The sequence below is a fragment of the Heptranchias perlo genome, chromosome 17 (genome assembly GCF_035084215.1).
Source record: "Heptranchias perlo isolate sHepPer1 chromosome 17, sHepPer1.hap1, whole genome shotgun sequence".
NCBI lineage: Eukaryota > Metazoa > Chordata > Chondrichthyes > Hexanchiformes > Hexanchidae > Heptranchias > Heptranchias perlo.
In genome coordinates, this window is record NC_090341.1 from 13,090,759 (window position 1) to 13,108,403 (window position 17,645).

The window sequence follows — 17,645 nt, forward strand, 5'->3', positions numbered from 1 at the left end:
CCGTTTGTGTATTCAGTAGTCTTGTATGTAATGTTTCTCTGTCTGAACACTATTCAACTCCTTTAATTGCCTTGATAACGGGCAGTTGGAAAGATTATCTGTAATCACCAGGCATTGTTCTCTGACTATATATGCTGTACCTTTATGGAATCCCACACTCACCTGACGAAGGAGGAAGCCTCCGAAAGCTTGTGATTTTAAATAAAGCTGTTGGACTATAACCTGGTGTTGTAAGACTCCTTACTTTCACTATAATGAAACACTGCTTACAATGAAATTTGAAACAATTACACCTCCATATAATGAACTCAGGCATTGTGAAATATTGTAATTAAATGAATAACACTTTTTATTACAGAATAATGAAATTACTACTTGTTTGCAGTGAAAACCTTGCCAATAACTGTGGAATGTGCCTATCTGGAAATCCTTCCTATCTCTGTCTGTACATTGATTTGAATATCATTTACTTACCTGTTATAAAAGCATTCATTCCAGTTCAGCTATAGGAAGTGGTCTCAGAGTCACAATTTCTTTGCAAGTATGGTGTCAGTCTCAGGTGTGAGAATGCAGCTTCTTCTTTCGATTAAGAAATCTTTTATTCATTGAGTAAATGTTGAAAGTGCCATAATTTCACATTGAAATAATGAGAAATAACACTGAACTAGCTATAAGGTATACCTACACTTGGACTTGTTGCTTCTGCTATTTCAACAAACTCCCAAGGGATGCTTTTTATTTGCTACAATGTGAATTTTGCATAATTCATTTTTCTTTAGTTTTAATAGTTTTACAATTTTTTGGTGGTAGATGTGATTGCTCAAATTTCTGCATACACTATTGTTTTCAAATGAGATAACTGCTTTCTCACCTGATCAAAACTATGTTCAGCTAGCCTCACTACAAATCCACTCCTAGTCTGTTAGTTGGCAAATACCTGACTTCATTCTGAAGGGAGTTAGCTTGAAAAAAGCCAAACAGAAATGTCACCTAGTGCAACACATAACACAGATAATTACTGTGACACCCTGTTGCAATGAATATTCCTCTTATAATGAAACGATAGTTTTACCAAAATCCATTTATAATGAAACCCTGTTATAAAGCAACTCTCTTTATAATGAAACAGCACTATAATTAGCTTAACGTCAGTGGTAGCAAAGATAATGGAATCCTTGCTCAAAGATGTAATAGAAAAACAACTAGAAACCGAAAAAATAATAAAGAATAGTCAGCACGGATTTCAAAAGGGAAGGTCATGCTTGACTAATGTTATTGAATTCTTTGAAGAAGTAACAGAAGGGGTAGACAAGGGGAATGTAGTAGATGTAATACATTTGGATTTTCAAAAGGCCTTCGATAAGGTGCTGCATAACAGTCTCATGACAAAGGTCAGAGCATGTGGAGCCAGGGGACAAGTAGCAGAATGGATAGCAAGCTGGCTACAAAAGAGTAAGCAGAGAGTAGGGGTTAAAGGTAGTTACTCAGACCGGAAAGAGGTGGGAAATGGTGTTCCACAAGGACCACTATTGTTCACCATTTACATAAACAATTTGGACTCAGGAATTGGAAGTACAATTTCAAAACTTGCGGGCAACACCAAATTGGGGGGTATGGTTAGTACCGAGGGGGACTGCGATAAAATACAGGAAGACATTAATAAACTTGCAGAATGGGAGTGTAATTGGCAAATTAATTTCAATATATATAAGCGTGAGGTATTACATTTTGGTAGGAAGAATAAGGAGGCCACATACTGCTTGGATAATAAGAGTCTAAATGGGATAGAGGAGCAGAGGGATCTGGGGGAAGAGATACACAAATCACTAAAAGTAACGACACAGATTAATAAGGCCATAAAAAAAGAAAACCAAGCACTGGGTTCATTTCCAGAGGGATAGAATTGAAAAGCAGAGAAGTTATGTTAAACTCGTATGGAACTTTGGTTAGACCACACTTGGAGTACTGTGAAAAGATCTGGTCTCCATATTATGAAAAGGATATAGAGGCACTGGAGAAAGTGCAAAAAAGATTTACTAGGATGATACTAGAACTGAGAGGTTATACCTATTTGGAAAGATTAAGCAGGCTGGGGCTCTTTTCTCCAGAAAAGAGAAGACTGAGGGGTGACCAGATAGAGGTCTTTCAGATTATGAAAGGGTCTGATAGGGTAGACGTAGAGAAGATGTTTCCACTTGCGGAGGAGACCAGAACTATAAGATAGTCACTAATAAATCCAGTAAGGAATTCAGGAGAAACATTTTTATCTCGAGAGTGGTTTGACTGTGGAACTTGCTACCACAAAGAGTAGTTGAGGCGACTAGCATAGATGCATTTAAGGGGAAGCTAGATAAACACATGAGGGAGAAAGGACTAGAAAGATATGCTGATAGGGTTAGATGAAGTAGGGAGGGAAGAAGCTCATGTGGCACATAAACACCGGCATGGACCTGTTGGGCCGATTGGCTTGTTTCTGTGCTGTACATTCTATGTAATAATGAAACTCCATTTAAAATATCTAATAATGAAAGTCCCTTTATAATGAAACCATGTATAATAAAACTCTGTTAAAATTAAATGATACTTTAACAAAACTTGTTAAAATTAAAGTATCCTTATTCCAAAACCATTTTATAATGAAACAACCAACCTTGTCTCAAATATTATTATTCTGCATTAAATAGAGGAATCAAAATGGAAATGGGTAATCTCAGATCATTTTTCTTGATTATTATCTTGATGGGATATAGAAAACCCATAACAGAAAAAATAGTTACAAATATGAAATAACACCAGAGAGTGTTGGTGCTGCATCAAACAAAGCAGAAACATTCTTAGAGTTAAGCTCTCCAAATTCAGAACAGAAAACTGTATGCAATATTTTTCCCCAAAGTTTGTATAACCATTCTTGAATACAATCCAGTTCTTACTGTAAATCCTTGGAAAAAATCATCCAAATATAGAAATTATCAATCTTTTATAATAAAAGCCCAGTAATTTATAAAATGGAAGGCAGGCGTCATCCTGGACACCTTAGACTAAAGATAAACATTTCTCTCACCAGGGGTACAGAGTAAGATTAAATGTAGTTTACTTATTTTAAGATTCTCGTCTAGTCTTATTATTCCAAATATTTAAATTAAACTTAGAAAGATAATACTGCTAAATTAGGGAACAACTCACTAACAACCTTTCTAAATGGGAGTATTGTAGGTAAAGTTTTCACCACAGTGTTAAGAGGGTTTGAAACTGATATATTGAGACGGTTGGAAATGGAAGGGGTAGGGGAATTTTAAGGATATGTAAGGGGAGGAGTACGTTAGAGGCACTAAAAGGGTAAGGTGGTGAAAGGAAACCTTCTGGACATGAGCAGGGCAGGGAGTAACTCAGAGACATGGAGCAGGCAAAAAGGTGCCTCCGAGACACAGAGAGGGTTGGAGGAAAGAATCCATGAGACATGTAAATGATGGAGAGGAGCAGCCAACATGGAATAGGACAGGGACTCTTTGCAGACACTGAAAGGGTAGTGGAGGGAGAGAAGAATCTTGAACATATGATGAAGGATCTCAGAGATACAGGAAACAAAAAGCAGGAGGAAAATTTTGACCGCATGAAGCAGGTGGGAGGGAATATCGGAGGGAAAGGAATTGGAGGCCAGGAGAGGGGCCAATGTAGAGTTCAAATCATTTTTAAAATTGCAAACATCATCAATAACTCCTAAGTAAAATAGTACCCTAGGAAAAGTAAAAAAAGAAACCTGAAGACAAGTGTTTGTGAAACAGAGAAACAGAGAGAGATTTTAGAGAAATAAGAGAGAGACGAGATAAAGATGTGGTGGAAGATCATACAATCATAGAACAGTTACACCACAGAAGGAGGCCATTTGGCTCATCGAGACTGTGCCGGCTGTATGCAAGAGCAATCCAGCTAGTCCCACTCCCCCGCCCTATCCTCATAGCCCTACAAATCTTTTCCTTTCAAGTACTCATCCAGTTCCCTTTTTAAAGCCACGATTAAATCCGACTCCACCTCCCCTCAGACAGTGCATTCCAGATCATAACCACTCGCTGTGTAAAAAGGTTTTTCCTCATGTCGCCTTTGGTTTTTTTGCCAATCACCTTAAATCTATGTTCTCTGGCTCTTGACCCTTCCACCAATGGGAACAGTTTCTCTCTATCTATTCTGTCTAGACCCTTCATGATTTTAAATACCTCTATCAAATCTCCTCGCAATCTTCTCTGTTCCAAGGAGAACAACCCCATGTAACTAAAGTCCCTCATCCCTGGAATCATTCTAGTAAATCTTTTCTGCACTCTCTCTAAGGCCTTCACATCTTTCCTAAAGTGTGGTGCCTAGAACTGGACACAAAAGTCCAATTGTGGCCGAAACAGTGTTTTATAAAGGTTCATCATGACTTCCTTACTTTTGTACACTATGCCTCTATTTATAAAACCCAGGATCCTGTTTTTTAACCACTTTCTCAACCTCCTGCCCTGCCACCTTCAACAATTTGTGCACATATACCCCCAGATCTCTCTGTTCCTGTGCCCCTTTTAGAATTGTGCCCACTAGTTTATATTGCCTCTCCTCATTCTTCCTACCAAAATGTATTACTTCGCATTTTTCTGCATTAAATTTCATCTGCCACGTGTCCGCCAATTCACCAGCCTGTCTATATCCTTTTGAAGTCTACCACTATCCTCCTCACTGTTCACTACATTTCCAAGTTTTGTGTCATCTGCAAACTTTGAAACTGTGCACTGTACACCCAAGTCCAAGTCATTAATAAATATCAAGAAAAGCAGTGGTCTCAGTACCGATCCCTGGAGAACACCAGTGTACACCTCCTTCCAGTCCACAAAACAACCACTGCTCTCTGCTTCCTGTTACTTAGCCAAATTTGTATCCATGCCACTACTGCCCCCTTTATTCCATGGGCTTCAATCTTGATGACAAGCCTATTATGCGGCACTTTATCAAACACCTTTTGAAATTCCATATACACCACATCAAACACATTGCCCTCATCTACCCTCTCTGTTACCTCATCAAAAAACCCTATCAAGTTAGTTAAACACGATTTGCCTTTAACAAATCCGTGCGGGCTTTCCCTAATCAATCCACGCTTGTCCAAGTGACTGTTAATTCTGTTCCGGATTATCGTTTCTGAAAGCTTCCCCACCGCCGAGGTTAAACTGACTGGCCTGTAGTTGCTGGGTTTATCCTTACACCCTTTTTTGAAGAAGGGTGTAACATTAGCAATTCTCCAGTCCTCTGGCACCACCCCCATGTCTAAGGATGTTTGGAAGATTATGGCCAGTCCCTCCACAATTTCCACCCTTACTTCCCTCAGCAACCTAGGATACATCCTATCCGGATCGGGTGACTTATCTACTTTAAGTACAGCTAGCCTTTCTAGTACCTCCTCCTTATCAATTTATAGCCCATCCAGTATCTCAACTACATCTTCCTTTACTGAGACTCTGGCAGTATCTTCTTCCTTGGTAAAGACAGATGCAATGTACTCATTTAGTACCTCGGCCATGCCCTCTGCCCCATGGGTAGATCTTTTTGGTCCCTGATCGGCCCCACCCCTCCTCTTACTACCCGTTTACTGTTTACATGCCTATAGAAGGCTTTTAAATTCCTTTTTATGTTTGCTGCCAGTCTACTCTCATACTCTCTCTTTGCCCGTCTAATTTCCTTTTTTACTTCCCCTTTGAACTTTCTATCTTCAGCCTGGTTCTCACTTGTGTTATCAGCCTGACATCTGTCATATGCCCCTTTTTTCTGCTTCATCTTACTCACTATCTCTTTTGCCATCCAGGGAGCTCTGGCTTTAGTTGCCCTACCTTTCTCCCTAGTGGGAATGTACCTAGACTGTACCCGAACCATCTCCTCCTTAAAGGCTGCCCATTCTTCAATTACCGTTCTGCCTACCAATTTTTGATTCCAATTTACCCGGGCCAGATCTGCTCTCATCCCACTGAAATTGGCCCTCCTCCAATTGAGTATTTTGAGTGGTCCATGTCCTTTTCCATAGCTATTCTAAACCTTATGATACTACGATCGCTCTTCCCTAAATGTTCCCCCACTGACACTTGCTCCACTTGGCCCTCCTCATTCCCCAGAACCAAGTCCAGCAATGTCTTCTTCCTCATTGGGCCAGAAACGTATTGGTCAAGAAAGTTCTCCTGAACACACTTCAAAAATTCCTCCCCTTGTTTGCCCCTTAAATTATTACTATCCCAGTCTTTATTAGGGTAGTTGAAGTCACCTGTTATCACAATTCTATGGCTTTTGCATCTCTCTGTAATTTCCCTGCAAATTTGCTCCTCTATCTCCTTCCCACTAGCTGTTTGGACTAATTAATATCAATTGCTCTTTTCTAGTTCTACACATAAATGATGATAAGTTTGTGATTATATTACTGCCAAGTAACCACTCCTATATATCCATTAACTATATTGAATATGAATGAGTTTGGAAGAACATTCTTTTACTTATCATATTCATAACATATTTATGTACTTACTTCACTTCAAAGAATTTCAAAGATATCCATATCGGAATTTCAGATAGCAGTAGGGAGTAGTGCTGGAAAATTCCACTTTGCTAGCAGGGGAAGCTACTTTCTGGCTTGAGCTAGATATAAGGCAGAGGAGTGGGTCTTTCCTGTATTATCAGTGTGTTCCTGTCTCCACCTTTGACCCATTACTTTCCCTATTTCCTTACCACTTTGGATACATTATGGCCTGTTGCTTCTCTCTCCCACCTTCATTTCCCCCCTCCTTCCCTGTGGTGAATTTTCTTCTTTTTTTTAAGATCCTCAGTCTCAGTTTGAAATTTAAAATTTATGAATTTTATCAAGTGAAATATTAATTTAGATGAAATAATTAATCCCTACTTACCAAGTGCCCAACAACTTTAAAAACATGTTGCTGACATTGGCTGGGGGGAGATATAACAGTATGACAAATTCGAATCTTATCTTTGACAAATGCAATGCGTCTGTTAAATTTATATTGTTCTTCCACTCTCCCATCCCTCCCCCCATTCCCATTCCTTGCAATGCGCTATTTCTGATTAAAAGAGTATGCAAGAAACCAATTGCTCTGTGACTGGCAATGTATAAAACGACAGCTAGATGTGACCTCTCTGCTGGTTTGCACTCTATTCCTGTGCAAATCCCTTAATCACCACTTGGTGCCTCCCCTGTCTATATCTGATCTCGAGTGGCACAACACGTTAGTAATAGTAATAAAATAATAAAAGGGGAGCGTGTTGGTGCTTCAACACAGTGTAACATGGAGCTTTAGGAGGCAGGTGTAGGCCTGTAATTCTCCACGTGGTGTGTACTATTGTGGAGAAGTGCTGAGCAAAGCCTCGGGGGGCACAATTGGCCCGTTTTGTAGGTGCTAAGCAGACACCTAATCCCCAAAAATAGCGTCCGATGGCGCACACTTCCGACGTGAAGTGTGCAGGATGCCACCTTGGTAAAGGGGTTTGCGAACGTGCACCTAACGACCGCCGGCAGCCTGTAAAGTAGGGAGATTATGGCACAAATCAGTATGCAATGCTGATTTGAAGCAGCCAGCGACATTTTGGACCTCCAGCCAACGCCCTGTCTTAACCTCGCACAACTGAACATGACTTAAAGGGCATGAATGACCCCCCCACCAGCGCTATTTAAAGGGATCATGCAGGAGTTACAGGTTAGTTGCTGGATTATTTCTTCTGGCTGCTGGTGCAATTGCACGTGTTTTTGGAAGTTTCCTATACTTGACTAAAGTTGCAATATTCTATAAGAGAGTGGTCTGGCTGGACTTGTAGTACTGTTAGTGGCATTTAAAATAGTGTGCTGAAAAATGTTGCTTTTAGACATGGGTCTAGGGCTTTTAGACATGAAGCTAGGGCTTCCTCTGGGAATTGAACATAACCGGGAGCATGAAGAGAGGCCACACAGAGCAGGACAAGCTGCTAGAAGAGGGAGGAGGAGGAGCAGGACACTCAGCAGGAGGCAATATCCAAGGGGGGATCAATTCTCTTACCTCAACTTCAGCAACAACCAGTGCATCCGATGGCTGCGGTTCACTAAAGAGGTCGTGACTGAAATTTGTCAACTGCTGCAGCCACAACTGCAGCCTCAGAGCGGGGCAAGAACAACATTGCCTGTGGCTGTCAAAGTAACCGTGGCGCTTAATTTTTACAGTTTGCAGTGCACTGCTGTATAAGGGAGTTCACTGAGGCTCTGTACGCATTCAGAAACAGATTCATCTCGTTCCCTCTAGCCAGAGACAAGAAGCAGAAGTGAGCACGAGGGTTTGCTCGCATTGCAGGCTTCCCCATGGTGCAGGCTGTCATTGACTGCATATTGCCATGCGTGCTCCACATCTGAACGTGGCTATACTCATGAACAGAAAGGGATTCCACTCCCTCAATGTGCAGCTGGTGTGCGACCACACGTAGTGCATCATGCAGGTCAATGCCCACTATCCTGGCAGCAGTCATGACTCCTTCATCCTGTGGCAGTCCAACGTGCCACCTATATTTAAACCAGCATGCAAGTCAAAGGCTGGCTACTGGGTGACAAGGGTCATCCCTGCATGAAATGGCTCATGACTCCGGTCCCAAACGCATGCATACGTGCACAGCAGACCTACAACGAGAGCCATGTTGTCACATCATATGGCACACCATAGTCATCCTCAAGCAACACTTCCGCTGCCTGGACTGCTCTGGAGGAGCCCTGCAGTACTCAGCTGAGGGTATCAAGATTTGTCATTGTATGCTGCATGCTGCACAACCTCGCCATTATGAGGGAACAGCCCTTGCCCCGTCTATCAGGCAAGAACATTAGCAAGAGGAAGAGGAAGACAAGGTGGAGAAGGAGGAGGAGGAAGAGACAGAGGAGGAAGTGGAGGAGAAGGAGGAGGAATGACAGCAGGAAGTGGAGGAAGAGGCAGGGTGGCAGCAAGGTAGACAAGCCCTGTCTGCCAGGGCTCTGCGTGATCAGATTATTAACAAGCATTACCAGTAACCTCAATGACACCTCCCCATTCACTAACAGTTCCCAACTCTTTACCTTTCCTCTCTCACATGACCATCAAATAGTCCTCCTCATGATTGCACATTGCTTGCTCCCTCAACTCATCACAGGAATAAAAACCACCACTAAATGCAAATTCAAATGCACATTTATAAATTAACACATGAAATGATGCAAACAAAATAAGACTATTCACTTTTGTGCATTCCCTTAGTGCCTGTTGTTAGTGTCCCTTTACCTATCCTAGTGCTCCTATGAGGTGCATCCCCAGTGGCTGGAGCATAGGTGGTGGAACGCTGCTGGTCTTCAATGGAGGAGCGTGCAGATGGCCTTGGAGGACGATCTCAAGCAGCTCTGGGCCGGGAGGGCTCGGCTTCAGACTGCATCATCTCAGCCTGAGCTGCAGTCTGGGCTGGCTGGCTGACAAGCAACAGCAAGGGCAGTGGTGGAGTGGCAGGGGTGGGAGCAGGAATGCTGAAAGAGAACAGCAGGTTCATCTTCCATGGCGCCACTGCCACTGTCCCGGGGCGGCTCCTATCCTGGTGATCTGTTGGAGAACAGATTGCTAGACTGCTGTGACGCCCTGGAAACCCCTTTCAACATTGGTACCCGGAGTCACGATAGCAGCAATCTGATCTTCCAAGGCAGGAGTCTGAGCTCCAAATACAGCAGTCAGACCTTGGATGGCAGATGCTTATGCTGCAATGGAAGCTGTGACATTGGTCATCAGACGTTGTATCATGGTGGGGTCCACAGGTGTGCTGATGGAAGTGACCACCCATTCCATGTGGGGAAGGATGGGCTCCAAGCTCTGAGCAAAGCCCTGTGCCAAGTTGGAGCTGAACTCATCTTTGCTCCTTGGCATTGTGTGCAGGCTTTCTGGCAGGTTTTCCAGTGTCCCAAGCATTTGGTTGTATACCATCAAAGTCATCATCTGACTCCTCAGCAGCAGAACTAGTGAACGACCTCACCCTCTGGCGAGCTGGCACCTGCAGTATCCTTTCCCCCCGCCCTGGCTCCTGCGCACTTGTGCCCAGTGTCTCACTATGTTCAGATCACTCCTCTATTCCAGCCTCTAAACTATGCGCAATGTCAGTATCTGAGCTGGTGGCTGCGAGTGTAAGATCGAGTGACGGTGTGTCTGCATCATCACTGTCGTCTTCCTCTGCCTCCTCTGACGGGGCAGGTTCTAGTTCTTGGGTATCTGAAATGGCAAAGGGACACATTGAGTTGTGATGAGGGGAGAGGAGAAATTAAGATGTGCGTGCTTACACCATCTGCAGCAAGTGAGTCAGAAAAGATTGAGGGATGAGGGAGAAATGGGAAGCGAGAAGGAGGATTCTGAATGCAGAGACCTTCTTCGTCGATACCTTCAGCACCGCCAGTGGCCACGGCCTCAAAGATGGCCGTTCCAATAATGGCCAGCACTGTCTCCTCCACGGGAGTTAGGACGTGTAGGAGTGCCTGTCCTCCTCCAGTTCTTTCTTGCTGCCTTCTCCTGCAAGAAAGAGGGATGTGTGTCCTGCAAGATGTTTGGGTGATGTGGCTGTCATGGTTGAATAGCTGCCAGTGTGCGTGACCTGTGAGTTGTGGGTGTGTGGCTAGCAACAGTGGTAATGTGTGGGGGTGAGATGAAGCAGTTGAGTACTGATTGAAAGAGTTTGTTGGTAGGTGGGTGATGGGGGGTGTAGTCGTGGAGCAGTGATGTGGCTAGTGGTGCAGTTGGTAGGAGGTGCCACTTGACAGTTGGCCTCACTCACCTTGACCACTTGTGTCAAAGCATTGAACTTCTTCCTGCACTGCATCCATGTTCTTGGCGCTATGCTCCTGTCATTGACCTCGTCCGCTATTATTTCCCATTGCCTCTTGAGCTTATGTCTGGAGCGCCCCTGGCCCCCCTGCGAATATGGATGCCCCTCCTTCTGTCCACCTCTCCCACCAAGGCCTCTAGTGCATCATCCAAGAACCTTGGTGCACGCTCTCTCGCAGGTCCAGCCATTCTTCAATATGTTGCAGCACAGATTCAGTTCACAATTGACTTCCACCACTTCCTGCAGCCACAGTGCACCTCCCCTTTAAGAGGCGCAGGCTGTCTTTAAGTAGTGCTAGCCACTCCCACTGGCTGCCCGCAGCAATCATTTAAATCATCAGGTAGCATGAATATTACGTGCTGCCTGCATTACAACGAACGGGCACGGGTTAATAGCGCACCCCGATCCCCGCTGTCGTTTTTGGGGGTTATCCAATATAACTCCCCTAGGTGTTTCTGCACAAGGCCAAAAGTGTCTTTAGCCACTCTTGCATGCCTCCTGGAGGCTGATAATGGAGAAGCATTAGGAGAAGCCCAGGTACTCTCAGGTGGGGGTGGTGTACGATCTGGAGAGATTTCAAAGAGCAAATGTGTGAATAACACTTTTTAAAAAACCACAATGGGCCCGATTTTCACTTGCTATGCCTGGTGTTAACGGGATGGTAATGGCCTCAAAATGTTGTCAGTAGCCTTACTGGCCTGGTAACACTGATGATGCAGGTGATGCCATTTTGAAAGGGGCCTATCACTGGGTGCCCATAGCATCCACCTGTTTCAGGTGGTAGACCCATTTCAATATGCAAATCAGGGTCCTAGGACCCTCATTGCCATTTTAGACTGGAAATAGTCAGAGTATGCACCCTGTATGCTCCAATCATTTCCAATAAAGCCGAAAACACCCAGCCAAGGCAAGCGTGAAATTATTTTTGTGGGGCCCGGAGCAGCAGAGGCCGGGGCAGTCTCACATTGGCCAGTGTTAATCCGTGAGCTGCATCAGAACGCCCGTTTGGTGCCTTGCAGCTTGCCGGCCCAATTTAAATGAGGCTAGTGCCTCAAAATCGTGCTGCCAAAAGTTAAAATCGACACCAATGAAATGGCAACATTGGTGGGATCCTGCATTGATGGAGAAATAGAACACAGTTTGTGCCTATAATTACCCCGTACACTGAGTCCCTAATCTTTCTCTGGTACTTCATTGGCAGTAAAGCTCTTTGGGACGTCCTGAGGTTGTGAAAGGCGCTATATAAATGCAAGTTCTTTCTTTTCTATATCACAAAGTGGCACCAAACAAAGGGAAGAAAAATATCCATGAACTGCCCTAGCACAGCTCCTAGCAGCTGCTGAAGAGTGCAATTAGCAGGAGCCTGGGAGCAGGGCACCTAGCTATCCTCTCGAGTAGCCAATAAAGCAATACAAAAAGTCCTAAAAAAGGAGTCAGTTAGAAAATAAATGTAAAATGGGGAAAGGCCTGAGAGCATCATATGGCAGCACAGGTCATTGGGGTATTAATGAAACAAAGGACCATAGAGGGATAAAAACTGGTTTGTGCCCTCAATTACTCACACAAGAGGAGAGGAGAATTCCTCTGTGTCTTATGTGCAACAACATCGTAGCCCCATTTAGAAAGGAGCTTACAATTTCATCACGCAGAAGAAATCTTCCCCATGGAGACTTACTGATCTCAGGTGGAACTGTGTGACAAAGAGAGGCGAGAAAGGGAAAATGAATAACCCAGAAACGGAGACAAGATATACAACGTTCTGCTCCATGCATAAACATTCCATAAGATCTATCCTTAATACTTAGTTCATTAAATGTTGTCAACAATCAGCAATGTTACTGAGAAACAGCAACACATTTTTGGATTCCAATCATTACTGCATAAAATTTATGTTTTTGCACAGTATTTTGCGTTATATTTATTTACACCAATTTGTTGACTGAATGGTTAAAGAGGGGAACTAGAACAAAGGCTTGAAAATAGGCTGTTTTAGGTGCAGGTTAGAGAAACCCTGATCCAAGCAGAACATTACTTGTCAAACTAGTTATGAGTTTATTAGCATCTGACTGTGCTGCCTCTTTAAATAAAGAGAACTCCACCTTAGATCCAGCATAGTAAGAGTTAACCTTCATCTCCTTTTATTCTGCATGCCAGTTTCAATCATGGCAGCAACCGTCACTGTATCAGCAATATCCCCAACCCCCTCCTCCCTCTCTCCCCTTGCCCTCCCCTGGCAGATGGTAAGGACCAGCCCTAGCTGGGTAATGGGAGGATGATTCAGTGATTAAATAGGAAATGTGCCAGTAAAAGAATTACAATCAGTGTTATTGTCACCATTAGCAGAATACACAGGAGCCACCTCCCACCAGCAAGCTAAAGAGCAGCCTGCTTTCTTAACTGCTACAATGTCTTTTATTTAAAAACAGGAGAAATACAGCAACACCAAAAGAAAATAGAAAAGAAAGCTGTGTGTGCCTGTCTCAGTTTAAAATAAAAGAACTAAAGGCAGGCGAGAGAAAAATTAATGACTGTTAAAGCAAAGAATGGGAACTAGAAGAAAGAATATAAAGGAGACAATGACAGACAAAAGAGAAAGAGAAAGGCTAAAAGACGACAATGGATGTACTGGGAATTGTTTGTGAACTCCCGCCTAATCATCCAAAATAAAATATGCTTGATATTCAATTTTGATTTTATTTGATAAAGTCTAATTAATATTCATAATTTTTGGTGTCTATATTTTACACTTTCTAGATTCATCACTTTCTTTCTCTGTCTTCTCTTTCTCTATATATTTCTGCTCGGTTTCCATTTAGTGCAACATAAATGAATTTAAGATAAATTGCTTTGCACGAATGGGTGTAGATACAATGAATGTTTATTGCTGAATCACTTCTTCTGGGTACCAGCTTCATGGATTATCCGGTGGCCGAGTAAGACAGGCTCCATTTATGCCTTCATGAACAATGCCTATAGGTAGCTTCCTTGTTCCTCCATCTGTTTTGAATCTGAAGAGCAGACCCATCTATGAAACCTTCCCTTCTCTGCTAGAAAGACTGGGACTCCATAGTTTCCTATTTCCACTCCACTACCGAGTCCCATAGTGAAGGCACTTGAAGTATGAATTCTTAATGAAACTCCATAAAAATCAATAATTCTTTTTTCATTTTGCTGTTTTGTTTGTGACGGTTCAATGTTACTACACTATTCTTAACAGAATTTGTATAGGTATAAAGCTGTAACAGTGAGGCACTGATTGACTAAATAACAATTTTTATTTTAGTCCAGCTGATCTCCTGTGGCATTGCTCATGGGTAGTTTGGGATCTGAAGTGGGTTGTGCTGCTTAGCATGATCTCATTCCAAGCCAGGGTGGGCCTGGGAATGGAGCACAAGAGGGGCAGGAGTGGAACAAAATGGGAGTGCAAGGGTGGAATAGGTTGGGGAGTGGAGCACTGTGGTAATGGACCCAGGAAGTGGAACATATTGAAGCCAAGGGGTAGAGCACAGCAAAGGGCTGGAGAATGGAAATCAGTGAGAGGGGAGCAGAGAACAATCATAGAATCTTACAGCATTGAAGGAGGCCATTTGGCCTACCGTGCCTGTGCTGGCTCTTTGAATGAGTTATCCAATTATCCAATTAGTCACACTCCCCCACTCTTTCCCCATAGCCCTGATTTTTTTTTCTTTTCAAGGCTATTTGAAAATTACTATTGAATTTGCTTCCTCGACCCTTTCTGACAGTGCACCCCACATCATAACTTGCTGCGTAAAAAAAATCCTCATCTTCTCCGGTTCTTTTGCTAATTATCTTAAATCTGTGTCACCTGGTTACCGACCCACCCACCAGTGGAAACAATTTCTCCTTATTTACTCTATCAAAACCCCCCATAATTTTGAACACCTCAATTAAATCTCCCCTTAACCTTCTCTGCTCGAAGAACAATCCCAGCTTCTCCAGTCTCTCCGCATAACTGAAGTCCCTCATCCCTGGTATAATTCTGGTAAATCTCTTCTGCACCCTCTCTAAGGCCTTGACATCCTCCCTAAAGAGTGGTGCCTAGAATTGGACACAGCACTCTAGCTGAGGCCTAACGAGTGACTTATAACGGTTTAGCATAACAAGGTATGGAATTTTAAAATTAAGACCACTGCCTTCACTAATTTTTGCAAAACAAATACGAGTAAGAAACTACACCATTTTGTTGCTATAATTAGGGAAGACAGGAATTTTGGCCCCTAGATTTTTATGGAAAATATACTCAAACTGGCAAGAACTACTGCATACTGGAAATACTTGTGTTCCAATTTTTTTGTTTATAATAACAACAAGAACAATTTGAAAAAAATATACCAGGTGCTGGAAGGTGGAATTAGAATGGGCACCTTTGATTGTTCTTCAAGCTGGCGCGGACACGATGGGCCGAAAGGCCCCCTTCTGTGCTGTATCTTTTCTCTGGTTCTATGGTTCTATAGTGCCTTTAATGTAGAAAAATGTTCCAAAGTGCTTCACAGAAGCGTAAAAAAAGAGAACTGATCAGAATCTGTAACTTTAGTCAAACAGTGTCAGCATCTTGCAGCAAAACTCAGCACTTGTGGATCAGGAAATGGAGCACAAAAAATGGGAAGATAAATCAGTAGCATATACACCACTTTCTATTCATAAGTGAATACTCTTATGGATTTAATACAAGCGCAAAAATATTTTGTAAAAGGTATAAACAGAAACTGCAAATTCTGGAATTGTGAAAGAAAAACAGTAAATGCTGGACAAGTAAAGGTCAGAGAGCATCTGAGAGAGAATTCCACCTTCCAGCACCTGGTATATTTTTTCAAATTGTTCTTGTTGTTAATGTTTTCATGTCTAACTCCTTCATCAGAACCGAATATTTTCTGTAATTTAGAAATGGGACTTAAATGGATGAACAAATATTACAAAAAGGCAGCAGGTAAAATGTTTCTTTGCAGGAGCATAAAAATAAAGATTGAATGTTGTTTCTGGAATTTCTAATTTAGGAGGTACAAGAAATTTAGACTGAAATTGATCTGGGCCATTGTGCAAAACGGGCGATGGCGAATCGGCAGCTCGTGTTACACCACGCCCGAGTATCTTTTCCATTAAAGCTAATATAATAAATATAAATTCTTTCTTTCTTATTCCTTTAGGCCCTAGCAAGAACATATTGGACAGAACAAGAATTGCGATTTGAAATAAATGTTTATTTGTTCAAAGTGTTACTGATTATTACATATATGCACACATAGTATATACACTACGTGATATAGAAGAGTGAGTTACATAAATAATAGAATGATCTATAAAACAATAAATAGATGCAGGATCCTAAAGACACCATGATGAATGGAAATGTAACAAATATTTGATCATTTGACATATGAGCTCCAAGTAATTTCAATTTGCCAGAGGGAAGGAACACAATGCTGCAGTGTGCGACAGCTTCTCCAACCTGCGCAATGCAGTGCCAGGATGTGGGTTTACACCCACAATTTCACACATGGTGTGTTCCCAGTCTTGATAAATAGCTGCAAGGAGTCAATGGGCAACTCCCCTTTTTTATTTAGAGACAGGTGCTCAGTCCCTTATTTCCATTCAGAAGGTATGGGTTCAAACCTATGTTGTTCCTAAACGTGCTTTGTTGAGCAAATTTTCTGGCTTACTGTCATAGAACAATTTAGGAATAGCTCAGTGAATTATTAATGCAGAAATAGGGAAATGTGTATTTATAGAGCACTGCTTCATTAACAAGCCTTTCTGAATATATGGAAGGCTGCACACTTGACACATTTTATTGGCCTTGTTGGGGGTAGGGGAACTTCAGTGACAAGGCCAACTGGCAACTAACCCTAGATAACCAGTGGCCACCCAACCACAGGATTAAAAAAAAATCTATGAACAGTTATTTATAGTCCTCATTGAGTAAATTCCTATAACAATTTTTCAACATTATAGGTTTAAGAGACCCAGTTTCTTCAAAGCTTCTTCATGATCCTTTTCTGTTGGTGACTGTGGAGATTTTGACTGTTGAGCCCCCTCCATTGCAAGAGTTTGAGAGGAGGAGGAGTTGCTGTTGGACAGGCCTCCAGTAAATTTCCACAGTCCTAGTCTCTGGAGGGCCTCCTGCCTTGCTGCCTTCTGCTCAGGCCCTCCAAGTAATCGGAGTGAATTGGGTTGGGCTGCCAAACCCGCCACCTGACTGCTTGGCCTCTGGCCAGACCCGCTTAGGCGGGCTAGAACCTGGGCACGGAGCTCCTGCACACTCACCCCTGACCTCAGGATGGTGTCAAACTTTTTAGCATGAGCAGGGAGCAAAGTGAGTGTTCTGGGTGACCTTTGTTCATCAGGTGAGGTGTCTCTTGACTGGTTTGAGATATTGGATTCAAATGCTATCGTAGTTTCAGATCCTCGATGTTTAATTGGCTCTTTCTCCTTCATGCCCTCTTCTGATGCTGCTGTTTGGTTGGGTGTTGTATAAAGCCCAGGAACTGATTCCGTATCTCTGTTATTGATCATTTCAGCAGGTGGGCTACTGGTAAATGTATCCACATTCCTAATAGTCCCAACATTGTCACAGCTACCTGCATCATCTAAAAATACAAAAATACAATTCAGGACCACCTTAAACATATAGTAGAAAATATTAGCAAAGTGATCCTACTTCTTTGAAATGTGTGTACAATACTATCCATATTTGGTCAATGGAGGATAAAGACATTTATCTGGAGATTATAGGAACATAGGAATATAGGAACAGGAGTAGGCCATTC

The 17,645-nt window shown here is 42.6% G+C and overlaps 1 protein-coding gene across 4 annotated transcripts in view; it reads right to left on the reverse strand.

Moving 5' to 3' along the window:
* Window positions 1-16,066: 16,066 nt before the first annotated feature.
* LOC137334376 (proline and serine-rich protein 2-like) overlaps window positions 16,067-17,645 on the reverse strand; it is a 61,816-nt gene continuing 60,237 nt past the window's right edge. For all 4 annotated transcript variants that reach the window (XM_067999091.1, XM_067999092.1, XM_067999089.1 and 1 more), the window contains exon 4: window positions 16,067-17,465. In XM_067999091.1, the coding sequence (XP_067855192.1) occupies window positions 16,825-17,465 (641 nt within the window). In that variant the 3' untranslated portion in view covers window positions 16,067-16,824. The remainder of the gene's footprint in view (window positions 17,466-17,645) is intronic.